Source organism: Anomaloglossus baeobatrachus, chromosome 3, assembly GCF_048569485.1.
Source record: "Anomaloglossus baeobatrachus isolate aAnoBae1 chromosome 3, aAnoBae1.hap1, whole genome shotgun sequence".
Taxonomy (NCBI): Eukaryota; Metazoa; Chordata; class Amphibia; order Anura; family Aromobatidae; genus Anomaloglossus; species Anomaloglossus baeobatrachus.
Genome location: NC_134355.1, coordinates 316,540,831 through 316,557,917, shown reverse-complemented (window position 1 = coordinate 316,557,917; position 17,087 = coordinate 316,540,831). Strand labels below are relative to the sequence as shown.

Genomic DNA, 17,087 nt, shown 5'->3' with positions numbered 1-17,087 from the left:
TTAAGGTCACAGAAGTGGTGGCGCAACATGATAGATGAGTGGAGTGGGACTCTAATATTGCACAAAAAGAATCTAAATGGATCTACAGGTTTAGTTCCACCTCTCCGGTGACCCTTAATGAGAAACTCACTTTTCGCTGTAGCTTAACACCTCCACAGTGAAGAGCACTAGTATTCTTCCCCCAACTTTCGACTGAGATTTGAAATGTCAGTTCTCTCAGCTAGGTGTTCCTAAAGACCTCACCTGCTTTCTATTGCATGAAAACCCATGGATGGCATGCAGATGTTTCATTCTATTAAGCAATGAAGGCTAGACTCATATGATTCTAATAAATCCAACTATTCCATGGAAAATATAAACATACAGATGCCTTGTGAGATGAAAGACTAAATATTCCGTGAAGAAAGAGTAGCCATATTTAAGTGGTTCTTTTGGATCCCAACTCTTTGATGAAGCATGATGTTGATCTTAACTTTCATACAGCTAAAGTCTATTTTATTCATGGAAATTAAAAGTTTCTTCTGTTTTCTAAATAATGAAATGCAGTATTTAGTAGTTTCACAGCCATTACAGTTTTCCACATTCCATTTGAGTAGTATAACTTTTAAAAGTAGAGTTAAAACACCACTCCAGCATTTAGGGTTTTTTTACCGCTGGAGTGGTGCTTTAAATCTAAGTTGCTGGCCCTTGTCTTAAGGGCACTTTACATGCTGCGATATCGGTACCGATATCGCTAGCGAGCATACCCGCCCCCGTCGGTTGTGCTTCACGGGCAAATCACTGCCAGTAGCACATAACATCGCTAACACCCGTCACACGGACTTACCTTCCCTGCGACGTCGCTCTGGCCGGCGATCTGCCTCCTTTCTAAGGGGGTGATTCGTGCGGCGTCACAGCAACGTCACACGGCAGCCGTCCAATAGCAGAGGAGGGGCGGAGATGAGCGGCCGGAACATGCCGCCCACCTCCTTCCTTCCTCATTGCCGGTGGACGCAGGTAAGGAGATCTTCGTCGTTCCTGCGGTGTCACACATAGTGATGTGTGCTGCCGCAGTAACGACGAACAACATCGTACCTGCAGCAGCAACAATATTTTGAAAAGGAGCGATGTGTCAACGAGCAATGATTTTTTAAATTTTTGCGCTTGTTGATCGTCACTCCTTGGTGTCACACGCTGCGATGTCACTAATGGCACCGGATGTGCGTCACTAATGACGTGACCCCGACGATATATCGTTAGTGATGTCGCAGCGTGTAAAGCACCCTTTACACTTAAGGCCACTTTACACACAGAGATAAATCCGAGCCAGATCTGTGGTTGCAGTGAAATTGTGGACAATCAGTGCCAGGTTTGTGACGGTGTACAAATAGAACAATATGTCCATGATTTCACTGCAACCATAGATCAGCCAAAGATTTATCTCTGTGTGTAAAGTGGCCGTTACTCTTTGCCATTTTCATCCTTTTTCTGGACAACTTTGTGCCCCTAATTTCTCACTGGCCAGAAGTCAGAAGTTAGATCACAAGCGTGCAATGCAACTCTATGAAAGCCAGAATGAAGCGCCCGTAGAATTGTATTGAAAAGTGACCTCCGGTGTGCTCCATGAAACACTGGAGAAGCCAGCAGATCACAAACTGTATTTGATTGACCGGAGCAACTTTGGTAACAGATGAAGACGGTGTGAGTATAAGACAGGGGTCAGGACTTGCATTAAAAGTACCAATTAAACAATGAAATAAAAAAAAGCTATGATACAGTATCATTCAAATCCAGCAGTATGGTTGCTGCTCTTTGGTTTATCTAGCCACACTTGGTAACTATTGGTCTCCTGATGAACCAGATTTGGGGAAACGCTTCGAGGCAGGAGGCGATGAAAAGATAAGTTATTTAATAGCCTGTCCCTGATTACATTGTTGTGCTCATAGAGAACTCTTGTGACCTCCTGGGTTCCTGGGGGGTTTATGTACTTGAATCACTTTATCTTTGAGCACTGCACTTTATTTGTTACAGGGGTTAACAGGGTAAGGGAAGACAAAAGAAGCTGTGGAAAGAGAAGGCGCAATAGGGTCTTACCCGGTATGACACAAGGGGGTGAATGCAAGTAAAAGCACTCACCTGGTAGGGTTGTGCCAGTCACAACCCCTTAACAAGCGTATAAGTAGCGTGGAAGGCAGCAGTCCCGCAACGAAGAGGTATATCAGATAGCAGGAGAAAAGCAGGTTTAAATACCGCGCCAAACCACAGGCGCCAAACCATTGTCCTCTTCCTCAGGACAATGTACAGAGAATACTATCATGATATCATATTATGATAGTATTCTCTGTACATTGTCCTGAGGAAGAGGACGGATATGTCCTCGAAACCCGTAGACATGTGAAAATAAAGGGAAGAATTTTACTAACACCATCTGGACTCCTGTGGTTTGGCGCGGTATTTAAACCTGCTTTTCTCCTGCTATCAGATATAGGGTAAGGGAAGAGACAGCCATCGGTGTGTGGGGGCACCATATTGTACATCTAGGGTGCCAACCTCCACGACTAGGTAGGGCATAGGAGGGAGTGGACATTGTAGGGATTTTTTTCCTCCTCCCCTCTGTGCACCGTTTTGATACATTGTATTGCATTGTGGTTACAGACCATTTTAAGATTATCATTAAATGTTATGTTTTAGTTAGGGACCTATGCTTTTTGTGGAAGCCCAGGTTGCTTAGATAACAGCCTTCAACTCATCTGCATTGTTTGGTCTGGTGTCTCTCATCTTCCTCTTGACAATAACCCATAGATTTTCTATGGGGTTTAGGTCAGGTGAGTTTGCTGGCCAATCAAGCACAGTGATGCTGTCGTTATTAAACCAGGTATTGGTACTTTTGGCAGTGTGGACAGGTGCCAAGTCCTGCTGGAAAATAAAAGTTGCAACTCCAAAACGCTTGTCAGCAGAGGGAAGCATGAAGTTCTCTAAAATTTCCTAGTAGATGGCTGCATTGACTTTGGTTCTTGATAAAACACAGTGGACCTACACCACCAGATGACATGGCTCCCCAAACCATCACTGATTGTGGAAACTTTACAAAAGACCTCAAGCAGCTTGGATTGTGTGCCTCTCCACTCTTCCTTCTGCAAAATTTACTTTAATCTGAAAACGACACCTTGGACCACTGAGCAACAGTTCAGTTATTTTTCTCCTTGGCCCAGGTAAGATGCTTCTGGCATTGTCTATTGGTCATGAGTGGCTTGACTCAAGGAATGTGACAGTTGTAGCCCATATCCTGGATATGTCTGTGTGTTGTGGCTCCTGAAGCACTGACTCCAGCAGCAGTCCACTCCTTGTGAATCTCCACCAAATTTTTAAATGGCCTTTTCTTAACATACCTATCAAGGCTGCAGTTATCCCGTTTTTTTGTGCACCTTTTTCTACCACACTTTTTCCTTCCACTCAACATTCCATTAATATAATTGGATACAGCACTCTGTGACCAGCCAGCCTGTTTAGCAATGACTATGTGTGGCTTACCCTCCTTGTGGAGTTGTCAATGACTGCCTTCTGGACATCTGTGAAGTCAGCAGTCTTCCTCATGATTGTGTAGGCTACTGAACCAGACTAAGGGACCATTTTAAACGCTTAGGAAGCCTTTGCAGGTGTTTTGTGGTAATTATCCTAACTTTCTGAGATTTAACTTTAGGGTTTTCATTGTCTGTAAGCCACAATCATCAACATTAACAAAAATAAAAACTTGAAATAGATTACTCTGTTTGTAACGACTATATGATATATGCATTTCTCCTTTTTCATTGAATTACTGAAATAAATGAACTTTTTGAGGAAATTCTAATTCATTGAAATGCACTTATACATCACAGGAGGGGCTGGGGCATTTACATCACAGAAGGTGCTGATGCATATATATCACATCAGGACCTGCGGCATATACATCACAGGAGCTGGAGGCATATACATCACAGAAGACTGGGGCATCTATACGTCATTGGAGAGGCTGGGCCATACACATTTCAGGAGGTGCTGGTGAATACACATCACAGGAGGGCCAGAGGCATACACATCATAGAAGGGCCTGAGGAATACATATCACAGGAGGGGTTGGGAACATATACATCACAGGAGGGGCTTGGGAATATACATCACAGGAGAAACTGGGGGCATATGTACCACAGGAGGGGCTAGGACATATTCATCACTAGAGGGGCTGGGGCTTATACATCACAGGAGGAGCTGGGGCATCTACACATCACTCGAGTGGCTGGAGCGTATGCATCACAGGAGGAGCTGGGGCATATACATCACAGAAGTGATTGGGGGCATATACATCATAGAAGATGTTGGGTTGTGTCTTAATGTGAGATAGTACACACTAAATACTCTCCCCACAGGTGCATAGAGATGGAACAGCATAATTGCAGTGCATGATTACTGGTGCTCATGCTCATCACTTTCAACCATCCAGGTGACACGGCGGGTTGGTGAAGTACCCTTGACATCATCATCACACCCACGTCACCCCTCAGATGCTGTCTGCAGTGCACAAAGTGAAGGAGCAATACCAGGCATGAGCACAACAATCTCCATTGTGAGAAAGGGATAAATGCTGCCAGCATGGTAAAACACTGAATATTCATATGAATTCAAGTACAATGTATGTAATGACCATCTACATATTGTGAAAGGAAAGAAGGGAATGTATGAGCTCACCACTTAGGCGGGCTTTGCACACTACGACATCGCAGGTGCGATGTCGGTGGGGTCAAATTGAAAATGACGTACTTCCGGCATCGCATGCGACATCGTAGTGTGTAAAGCCTAGATGATACGATTAACGAGCGCAAAAGCGTCGTAATCGTATCATCGGTGCAGCGTCGGCGTAATCCATAATTACGCTGACGCGACGGTCCGATGTTGTTCCTCGCTCCTGCGGCAGCACACATCGCTGTGTGTGAAGTCGCAGGAGCGAGGAACATCTCCTACCGGCGTCACCACGGCTTCCGTAGGATATAAGGAAGGAGGGGGCGGGATGTTTACATCCCGCTCATCTCCGCCTGTCCGCTCCTATTGGCCGCCTGCTGTGTGATGTCGCTGTGACGCCGCACGACCCGCCCCCTTAATAAGGAGGCGGGTCGCCGGCCAGAGCGACGTCCCAGGACAGGTGAGTCCATGTGAAGCTGCCGTAGCGATAATGTTCGCTACGGCAGCTATCACAAGGATATTGTACCTGCGACGGGGGCGGGGACTATCGCGTGCGGCATCGCAGCATCTGCTTGCGATGTCGCAACATGCAAAGCCCGCATTAGTCCTTGTAGAAGCCATACAGATTTTCTTTAGATCAGTGTACGGATCCTGTGGCCTGCACCCACATGGTATGCAGAGAAAGGAAAAAAAGTGGATATCCAGCACTGTTTAAAATCCCTTGTTCCTTCTTTGTTTCTTCTCAATTAAAAAACACACCAACAGAAGATTACACCATCTTCATATTAAAAGCGTAACACAATATGAGTTTCGAACATCTAAGTGTTCTTGATGTGATCAAGAACACTTAGAATGTTCGAAACGCGTTTTGTGTTACAATTTTAATATGGAGACGGTGTAATCCCCTGTTGGTGTGTTTTTTAAATGAGAAGAAATAAAGAAGGAATAAGAGATTTTAAACAGTGCTGGATCTCCACTTTTTTTTCTTCACCTTTTTTTCCTTTCTCTGCATATTGTGAAAGGGCAAACTATTACCAGGGTTATAAATGAGGTGCAGTCCGTCCCTGCTGTAGAGCCTGTAGATGACAGAGAAGTCAGCCCAGTCCTCCATGAACCCAAACCCTTCCTTCCGGCACCAATTTCTAAGCCACTTATCTATCTCCCTAAGGCTATGTTCACATTTCCATTGTTTTCCATCAGTCACATGCGTTGCTTGACGCATGGGACTGATGCATTGTGCAACGTGTGACAAGAAATGCATGGAATTGTTCACAAAGGATGGATTCCGTTGGTGCAATGATTTCAGTTTAAAACCTGCGTAGGGGGGTGGGGTTAAGAGAGAGAGGAACTGATTTTATATGATTTTGGACGTTCTGCTGGACATACTGGACATGCTCAGTAACACGTGACGGATTCCTGCACTGGAATCCGTCGCGTGACGCAGGATAACGGAATCCTGCACCATAGACTTACATTATTCCTCCTGACGGATTCCAACGGAATCCTGGAGGGTGCGGTTTTTTGCCGCAACAAAAACCGTTGCATGCTGCGTCCCTCCTGCCCAACAGTCAGTCAGTAAACGACTGATGCGCCGCGCGGCAGATGCAACTCAGGGTGATAAGTAACAACCCGCCACTCATATAAGTCTATGGGAAACAACGGAATCTGCCAAACGCATTGCATTGTTTATCAGAGCGGTGGATTGTGACTGATCCTAAACAACGGAAATGTGAACCTAGCTTAAGCTTCTGATATCTTTGTAGTGATGCTTGTAGCACTGGCAATATTAATGAAAACACCACCTTGACGATTCTGAAGTTCAGCTTCCCTCTTAGCTCTCTGAAATGATTTTTAAAGACCCTCTGTCTCCCTCCAACTTTGTCAATGGTAGCATTGTGTACCATGACCGCTGGGTTTTCTTCAATCCCACCCAGCAGTCTGTATATCTAATCCAAAATATGCAGAACCGAGTACAAACTGTTAGCATGCATGCTATCGATGACAGATGACCTTGTTTGTCCATCTAATTATAGTGTTCTCTACCACCAACATCTGTCTGGCCTTTGCTGCACTTTTATTTCCCTCCTTACAACACAGGTCATTTTTCTGAATGCTAGGAGCAACATCCAGCTGTAATGATCCTAGTTTGAGCTCTACATGCCTGGTGTCAGCCACACAGGCATATTCACTAGGGTGTGGCAGATCAGGACTTGACTCCCTGACATTTTTTCTTCTTCTGTTAGGCCAATTTCACACATCCTTGTTTTTGCCGGTTTCGCGGATCCGGCGCACTCCCATACAGTGTATGCTGTCATGTGACCCGGAAGTTACAGCGCTGTCATTGTACTGTATTCACTGTACGGGAGCGCGCCGGATCCGCAAAACTGGCAAAAACAAGGATGTGTGAAACTGGCCTTACCCAGCTACCTACCTCTGTCCGGATCTCACCCACCTCCATATAACTGGCCCCAGGCAGAGCCTACTCGTTTAACTCTAAGCGTCTCTCCAGGTTTAAACTGCTACGAAGTATTGCTAGCTGTGTGAAGCCCCACAGGTGTAGTGTCGGTGCATTACCTTCAGGGACTCCACTCGGCTGGATCTTCGTTACAGGTAGGAGATCTTCTTCTTGTCGTGACGCCACTCTCAGTATTGCGGCCAGTAGGGACCGCCACTGCAGGTTGAGGGACGCCTGGGGCTGATGGTGAGTGCAGTTAGATGGAATAGCCTCCTGAGAGTGAGGCAAGCACCAGGGCCCTGTGTAGGTGCGTAGTACCACAAGGCGCAGAATAACTCCACACAGGCAGAATGTCTTTCAGGGTTTTTACTCACTTCAGGTGGCAGGGTGAGTAACCCGGGCGTAGCTGGGATGAACCAGGCGGGAACCAGGTGTCCTTCAGGCTGACTTGTGAGGGTGACTACTAACTCGCCTTCCTTAGCCCTTGGTGGTTTGGGGTGACCCCGACTTTGAGTCCCTATGGGGGTCACCCAGGGAAGTTGCTGAAGCCTCACTCCCCTTCGTTTGCCGTTTGCTTGTTGCCTGGGCCAGATCACTCCAGCTTCTTGCCTCCTGTGAGCTATGGGCCCTAACTGTGGCTACGTGGCTGCGGCTTTTGTGGTGTTGTGGCGTGGGCTTTGAGAGCCCCACACCGGCAGGTTTAGCAGAAGAAAGCTGGATCTATCTCCGCTTCGGGATCTGCCGCCCGTTTGGGCCTGGTACTCCCTAGCAGTCTCCTTACTTCCCACTCTGTGCTCTCTCTTTAGCTGGAGATGGGTTTCGGGTAGCCCTCCTAGTTGACCGTTCTCCCCCGTCGGTAGCCACTGCGCGGACGCTGTCAGACTACAGCAGCCCAGGGGAAGGGGTCAGCTCCTCTCGGAGCTCCCTGGACTCTGCTCTGAACTGGCTCACTGTTCCTCCTCTCCTGTTCTTGCCTACGCCACCTAGCAACCAGATTCTCTTACCACACCCCTTGAGAGGAGATGGAGGCTTTTGGCCCCCTCCACTATTCCAGTGAAGGTCAAGGCTTTTCCCCCTCCTGGGATCCCCAGGGGTCCTCTCATGGGTACATGTGTGAGACCTGATCACTATGCGCCTGTGTTCCACACCCCGGTCAGCCTTCTGGATTACCTGTATTGTACTGTCCCCAGCATGGGTGCAGTACTCAGTGGTGCCTGACCAGGTCAGGGGCGCCACATTCCCCCTTAGTTATCACCAGCACGTCCTCGGGCTGCAAGACAACATTTTTAAAATGCATAAAACATTAAAACATGGTAAAACATTTTAAGACCACCAGGTACCATACATCACCACCCTCCACCCACAAGTCCGTTAACCCACCCAAAACCCTCTCACGTTGGCCGCGGCTTCAGCCACTTCTGGCAGGATGTAGAGGCGGCCCACATGGGCTGGTGGTTTCAGGGTATACCTGGCCTGGTGGATCCGCGCCTTCAGCCTCTTCTGGCAGGATGCAGAGGCGGCCTCCACAGTTGGTGCTGACCAGGTACCCTCTTTGTGGTGGAGAGCCAGGCCCCATAAACAGGCATGCTCTCTGGTTGCAGGTAAGCCAAGGCCCTATATACGGACGGGCCCCCTGGTTGCAGACGAGCCAAGCCCCTAAACAGGCTGACTCTGGTGGTGGTGCTGCCCTCTGGTGTAACTATTTACACTGCGAGAGTTTGTGGCTATAGCCAGTTCATAGCCTTAAGGTTTATGGTTTTCTCACAATAGTTTATGTGGGCACATACTTGAACTTTAAAACGTTGCAAAACAAACTTTCCAAACTGGTCAAAACTTGCTGTACTTTACTTGAACTTATGCAGACTCCTCTTCACCAGGGCTTGGGCCTGTAGGGCTGCGGCACCTGTTGGTTTCTTGACCTTTTTCTTCATCTGTGATTATCTCTTCATTAGGTCTTTGGTCTTTTCTTTCTTTATTACTGTCTTTCCTTTCTTCTTTGGGACATGGCACTACATCTAGGGCATACCAGCCTCTTTCTCCTTGATGCAGGGTAAACTGTACGGAGTCTCCCATTTTTAAGTTTCTGCCAGGGTGTCCTCTGGGCAGATGAGCTCTCACATCTCTTCTATTGACGAAGATACCTTCTTTTATACCAGGTGCTACGATGAACCCGTATCCTGACTTTAGACTGAAGTCCTCCACTACTCCTCTGCAAAGGGGTCCTCTGGCCTGGGCTTTGGCTCTTCTCAGGAACCTTTTTTCCTGTAGATCTCTGGCCGTGACTTCTCTTTGCTCTGGGGATGGCGGTGCAGGGGAAAACTGAGTTCTGCTGCGGCGCTGTATCTTGCGGGCTGGATTCTGCGAAGTGCAGCTTACAAGCTCCCAGGTGAGGCTTTGGGGCAGGTCTTCTTCGTCAGCAGGAGGTGTCAGGTCTTCCTCGTCCCAGCGGGAATATGGCAGCATCTCCGGCTCTGGGACTAGCACTGCTGCTGGCTCCGGGGGCAACTCCTCAGCTTCTTGCCCTCCTCTCCCCCTTAGTTCTTCGCTGCACTCTGGTCGTGGCAGCGCCGGGGATGAGTGTTCCTCAGCTGGCCCAGGCGGTGGACTCTTCAGCGTGGTTGCTGCAGGGGTTGCCTTAGGGGTGTGCGGAGGGAGCATGTATCGGTCCACCATCTCCTGTGGGAACTTGGCCTCCAGGTCAGCCTTCAGCTGCCAGTATGCGGAGTCTTCACCTATCAGGGATTTCCTAGTAGGGACTTCCTTAGGCTGGGGAGCGGTGTCTGCTCTGGCCTTGCAGGCCGGGGTAAATGGTGATGCAATCTCTTGGCGGGCCGCGCCCTGTATGGCGGCGGCCTGGTCTTGGCGGGCCGCGCCCGGCATGGCGGCGGCCTGGTCTTGGCGGGCCGCGCCCTGTATGGCGGCGGCCTGGTCTTGGCGGGCCGCGCCCTGTATGGCGGCGGCCTGGTCTTGGCGGGCCGCGCCCTGTATGGCGGCGGCCTGGTCTTGGCGGGCCGCGCCCTGTATGGCGGCGGCCTGGATCGGCGTCGCAGCTGCGATGGGATCTGTGCAGGCTGGGCTGGGCGTCGCTGCAGGGACCGGGTCTTGGTGGGCCGAGCAGGGCATCGCTGCGGCGGCCGGGGCTTGGCGGGCCGAGCAGGGCATCGCTGCGGCGGCCGGGGCTTGGCGGGCCGAGCAGGGCATCGCTGCGGCGGCCTGGGCTTGGCGGGCCGAGCAGGGCATCGCTGCGGCGGCCTGGGCTTGGCGGGCCGCACCTGGCATGGCTGCGGCCTGGCTCAGCGTCGCCGCGCCGGGCGCCTCTTCTGGGACCGCGGTCGTAGCAGCAGGGGTTGGAGCACTTGCGCTGGCTGGGGCAACTCTGGACTCACCCATCAGTGGCACCATCGGGATCTGAGTCGTCGCCGCTCGATCTGGCAGGCGTCGCGCGGCTCCCTCCTCGTAGGTCCGAACCGCCGCAGCCATCTCCAGAAGCTCCGTGCGTCCCTCACTGAGCTGTCGCATAATCCTGGCCTCCAGCTGATTGCAGAAGATAGCAAGCTCCCGGCACCACCAGGCAGCAGAGCCTGGTTCTGGGTATCCACGTCCGGACTCCATTTCTTCTCTCTGCAGCAGCAGGCTTGTGGCTCTCTTTCCTTCCCGCCGTCTCTGGACGCTTCCGCTCTCTTCACAAGCGAGGTCAGAACTCTGCAGGGGATCTCTGGGTAGCCACACCTCTTCGTGGGCGGTAACTTCTCCCAGCGCGGGCTGCTGTTGTTTTTCAGCGCGCTTTTCATGGTGGCAATATGGCGGCGCTTCCAATTTTTCAAGCGGACCGCCCAGGCACATGGTCACCTGTCTGAACAGGTCTAGTCCTTATCCTGTTCGTGACGCCAGATGTGAAGCCCCACAGGTGTAGTGTCGGTGCATTACCTTCAGGGACTCCACTCGGCTGGATCTTCGTTACAGGTAGGAGATCTTCTTCTTGTCGTGACGCCACTCTCAGTATTGCGGCCAGTAGGGACCGCCACTGCAGGTTGAGGGACGCCTGGGGCTGATGGTGAGTGCAGTTAGTTGGAATAGCCTCCTGAGAGTGAGGCAAGCCCCAGGGCCCTGTGTAGGTGCGTAGTACCACAAGGCGCAGAATAACTCCACACAGGCAGAATGTCTTTCAGGGTTTTTACTCACTTCAGGTGGCAGGGTGAGTAACCCGGGCGTAGCTGGGATGAACCAGGCGGGAACCAGGTGTCCTTCAGGCTGACTTGTGAGGGTTTATATACAAAGTGCCCAAAAAATGTATAATTTCCCCACATTAGTGGTAGAGCTTCAAAGTCATAATTTAACACCAGGTTTGAGTAAGATACATCAAACCAATAAAGCTACAGAAATAAATTATTAAAAAATATCAATTTTTATTCAACAATTTTAATATAAAAGCTGTATAAAATTCATTTCAGGAAATACCACATTATAACAACCAGAGACGCTGACTGAAGTAATTTGAATACAATTTTATATATTTAACCACCACATTTTATAAAATTGTATTCAAATTACTTCAGTCAGCGTCTCTGGTTGTTATAATGTGGTATTTCCTGAAATGAATTCTATACAGCTTTTATATTAAAATTGTTGAATAAAAATTGATATTTTTTAATAATTTATTTCTGTAGCTTTATTGGTTTGATGTATCTTACTCAAACCTGGTGTTAAATTATGACTTGTGAGGGTGACTACTAACTCGCCTTCCTTAGCCCTTGGTGGTTTGGGGTGACCCCGACTTTGAGTCCCTATGGGGGTCACCCAGGGAAGTTGCTGAAGCCTCACTCCCCTTCGTTTGCCGTTTGCTTGTTGCCTGGGCCAGATCACTCCAGCTTCTTGCCTCCTGTGAGCTATGGGCCCTAACTGTGGCTACGTGGCTGCGGCTTTTGTGGTGTTGTGGCGTGGGCTTTGAGAGCCCCACACCGGCAGGTTTAGCAGAAGAAAGCTGGATCTATCTCCGCTTCGGGATCTGCCGCCCGTTTGGGCCTGGTACTCCCTAGCAGTCTCCTTACTTCCCACTCTGTGCTCTCTCTTTAGCTGGAGATGGGTTTCGGGTAGCCCTCCTAGTTGACCGTTCTCCCCCGTCGGTAGCCACTGCGCGGACGCTGTCAGACTACAGCAGCCCAGGGGAAGGGGTCAGCTCCTCTCGGAGCTCCCTGGACTCTGCTCTGAACTGGCTCACTGTTCCTCCTCTCCTGTTCTTGCCTACGCCACCTAGCAACCAGATTCTCTTACCACACCCCTTGAGAGGAGATGGAGGCTTTTGGCCCCCTCCACTATTCCAGTGAAGGTCAAGGCTTTTCCCCCTCCTGGGATCCCCAGGGGTCCTCTCATGGGTACATGTGTGAGACCTGATCACTATGCGCCTGTGTTCCACACCCCGGTCAGCCTTCTGGATTACCTGTATTGTACTGTCCCCAGCATGGGTGCAGTACTCAGTGGTGCCTGACCAGGTCAGGGGCGCCACAGCTGCATATTTAGATATGTTACCTGGGCTTCCAAGTATTCAGCATAATGACATCTAGCTTATATATATTAACTCTTACACAGCTGTTCAATGTATGCATACATCTTACAAGACACATACTTGGTAGCATTGTCCATGGAGAACATATTTAAATAGGGATCAACAGTATAGACAATATAAGCATACGTGCCAACGATCCAGACATGCCGTGTCCTGACTGTAGCATGCCCTCTTCTGTGGAGCTGCCAGTGTTCTCCACAGGAGACCACAGCGGCCTGTGCCCACGATCAAGATTAGGGCAGCTGTGGACTATCTTTATTCTCCATACGGAGAACACTCACTGCTCCACAAGCATAAATTGACATGCTGCTGGTCGGAAAGCTGCAGGTCAGTTTACACTGCGTGATAAACAAACACAGTGGGTATTGGATTTCTATAAATCCACACTGCTTTTACTATAGAACACAGTGTTTTAGACGCAGCGAAAACACACAATGCAAAATTAAATCACACAGCACTCTTTGATTTCCTATCCTTCTGGTCAGTAAATTTGCCATGCTACTGTGACACCTTACCGGTCTATCAGCGCATGTTCTAAAGTCTACACTACTGTATTATCAATATCAACCCAATCTAAGGTCTAGGATATGACCATACATGAAGAAGGCAAGAACACATATATGGTGATAAAATCAAGCTTTTTATCAACTACTTACGTATAAAAAAAACTACATAAAAACACAGGAAACAAACTTCTCTAGAGAAAGGGCACACAAAAAAAGCTAAAGTGGTTACGGTTTGTACTTTAGTTCAATTAATAATACAGCTACCGTGTTTTTCCAAAAATAAGACCTCCCCCAAAAATAAGCCCTAGTAGGTATTTTCAGCATTTTCGGAGCAAGGCTTAAATATAAGCCCTCCCGCGAAAATAAGCCCTAGTCGCGGATCTATAATGAAGTGTCCGTGCAGCTAAAAAGGTTACAGATACTGCAGGACACTTCATTATAGACAGCGGCACCCAGCAATTACACTCACCCAACACTGAGCGGCAGGACCTGCAGTGATCACACACCCGCACACATCAGATCTCACACACACACCCACACCAGATCTCACACACAAACATGGGATCGCACACAATCAGATCGCACACACAAACATCGGATCACACGCAAACATCAAATCACACACACATCGGATTGCACACACATCGGATCGCATACACACTCACATCATCCAGCGACACCGATCTCTTCTCGCCGGCAGAATCCTGAGAGGCAGTGCGGTGCAGCGTGACGAACAGGACCTGCGGCGGGACACGTGACTTGCTTCATTCCCTGCGGCCGTAAGCGCTGGATGTGATGTGTGTGCGCGGCGATCGGCTGTGTGTGTGTGTGTGTGATCTGCTATGTGTGTGTGATCTGCTGTGTGTGTCTGCAATCGGCTATGTGTGTGTCTGCGATCGGCTGTTTTTTCTGCGATCGGCTGTGTGTATCTGTGATCGGCTGTGTGTATCTGTGATCGGCTGTGTGTGTCTGCGATCGGATGTGTGTGTCTGTGTTCGGCTGTGTGTATCTGTGATCGGCTGTGTGTATCTGCGTTTGGCTGTGTGTATCTGCTTTCGGCTGTGTGTATCTGCGTTCGGCTGTGTGTATCTGTGATCGGCTGTGTATGTCTGCGATCGGCTGTGTTTTCTGCGATCGGCTGTGTAAGTCTGCGTTCGGCTGTGTGTGCCTGCGATCTGCTGTGTGTGTGTGTGTGTGTGTGTGTGATCTGCTGTGTGCCTGCGATCTGCTCTGTGTATGTCAGCGTGTCAGCTAGCAGCAGGGTACGACGGCGTGCAGCACCGACCGGAGATCACAGGGAGGACCTGGGAGCCATGCAGAAGTCCTGGTCTGGTGAGTATGAGTCTCCTGGGAAGTGGGGGGTCTGCTTTTTTGGGGGGGTAAACTTACCCCCAACCGTGTTTCTCCAAGAATAAGACCTCCTCCAAAAATAAGCCCTAGTGATTTTTTGGGGGGCAAAAAAAATGTAAGACAGTGTCTTATTTTTGGAAAAACACGGTAATAGTTGCCTGAAACTAACAGTCACAATCGCAATGATATTTGTTACAACAAATATTAACACCTTAATAGATTAATAAATATATGGCACAGAAAATTTGAAAAATCGCACATGGTATAAATATGCATGTTGTGTTAGCTGTCTGTATCCAAGCCCAACACAGAACTAAACCACTTATGAGGAAAGTGGCAACACTGCAGATAAATGAGGTCACTTAATAGCAATAGCATATATGTGTATAGAAAATCCTACATATCACATCAGTGTAAAAAAAAGATGAACCAATAACTGAAAAAACTGTGCATTCAATATAGAAGTGAACATGAACAGGGTTTTCTATGAAGCCACATAGCTATGTATACAGGGTAAACTTACTTTAATAATAATGAGCCCATAACCTGCAAGGAGTCCCGGGTAATGTGTCCTGCACACCTCAACGCATGTTTTGCGACTGTTTCTTCTTTGACAAATCACAGCTGACATCAACCCCATATATTACCCTGATTGCCACCACTCCAGGACAGACGGGATGAGCCTTATCGATGTGCCACTTCGGGAGCCACAGTGGGCTGCCTTTTTGCCAGTCCACAGCTGTCTGCTTTATCTGTGATGGTTCTCAAAAATGGGCAGGGGCCCACGTAGTTTTTTAAATTATTTATTTAAATAATTAAAAAAAAACGCTGTGGGGGAGTCTCTATTTTTGATAACCAGCCACCAGCCAAGATAAACTACATAGCTGGGGGCTGCAGCCCACAGCTGTTTACTTTACCTGCGCTGTTGTCACAAATAGGCGGGAGACCGCACGTCAAAGTGGAAAAATACTCTGACATCATTGTTCCCAGAAGCAACCTGTGTTTCAGAAATACCTCCAGCCATCTTCTCAATGCTGTTCTTATTCAATTTCAGCACTTTTCCTCCATTTCAGCATTTTTACAGCCCCACCAGACATCCTAGGAGGGTCCGCCAGAAAATTATTAGAGTTTCCCATTGACTTGCATTAGATTCGTTATATGTGAGGAATACACGGATAGTACAAAATGTTTGAGACGAATAATCTGAACTCAAATATTTTAGTATTCATCCATCACTAAACTATACTAATTTCATAATATTAGAATGATATGAGTTAATTTGATAAGTTTGAGTAATTGGAGCCTAGTTGAATGAGTTAACATGACTGTAAAAAAATGTATTATTCCACCATATTTGAGATTACTGTAAAACATTGATTGTATTTCTGTGCCTTTTCTTTATTCTTACTTCGGGGGATGGGGTTTAACTTTTTCCCATCATTTGTTTGTTGGGATGTTTTCATCTAAAGTTCTGGGATTAGGAGAGATAAAGGTTGATGTTTGTTAGTGTTGATGCAAATCGATTCCCATGACCCGATCCATCTGTGACCCTGAGAACTGCCTCTATCTGCCGGCATCGGCACCTCTTCATTTCATTAGCAGGCCTTGTGCGACGTTGTTGTTGTGGCATGATGAATATGTAAAGTCAGATCGGCCACTCAAAAGAAAAGCTGCGGATGCCGATAGGTGACGGGCAGCTCTCAGGGCTCCAATGCCAGCCGCCCATCACCGACGTAGCCAATTGACCAGGTTTTGTGAATTGAATCACACAAATTCTGAAGTTTGGCATTGGGGAATAAATGTTCTAATTTTCTAATATTTTTTTTTATTTTTTGTATTGTAATTTAACCCTCAGTACTTATTTGTGACTGTATATCAGTAGGATTGTACTTGTCAGTACAGTCACAAATATTATCATTAACCAAAAGATGTTATTACTCATATGTTAGATAATTTCTTAGTTATTCCATGAGCTAGCATAAAGTAGCAACCCTGCCAGGCTAATGAAGTCTTATAATTGAAGTATTTTCTGGCTTGCAGGTGGTATATTTTGGTGACAGCATGCGGTCAGATATTTTCTCAGCCCGTCACTATAGCAACTGGGAGACTGTCCTCATCCTTGAGGAGTTAGAAGGTGGTGAAGGCCAAGAACCAGAAGTGACTGATTTTGGATCCTCCTTAAAAAAGAAAGGAAAGTATGATGTAAGTGATCTTTACTGGTGTTTTCTTCTAGAATGTGTATGACTTTATGTCCTACAGGAAACCCTCTAGGAATGTACACAAACATCCACCAATGTTATTTTCTGTTTTGACTAACATCAAAGTAAACTATTAATAATTTTAATAGCTGCGTAGATGCAATTTACTCCGGAAATTTCCATGTTTTTTTTATAAACCGACCAGACTGTGGCAGGATTGCTATTTGAGGTCCAGCATATCGCTTTCTAGTGTACAAGAGTCAATAAACAGCCTACAGCACAGCAAATATAGCTGAACGGCTCACAGGTTGTTGTACTGT

The 17,087-nt window shown here is 47.9% G+C and overlaps 1 protein-coding gene across 1 annotated transcript in view; it reads left to right on the top strand.

The window, feature by feature from the left end:
- The window catches only part of NT5DC1 (5'-nucleotidase domain containing 1), a 422,920-nt gene that overhangs the window by 360,086 nt on the left and 45,747 nt on the right, over positions 1-17,087 (top strand). Inside the window, exon 10 of the mRNA XM_075340036.1 lies at positions 16,610-16,771. Coding sequence (XP_075196151.1) covers positions 16,610-16,771 — 162 coding nt within the window. The remainder of the gene's footprint in view (positions 1-16,609; positions 16,772-17,087) is intronic.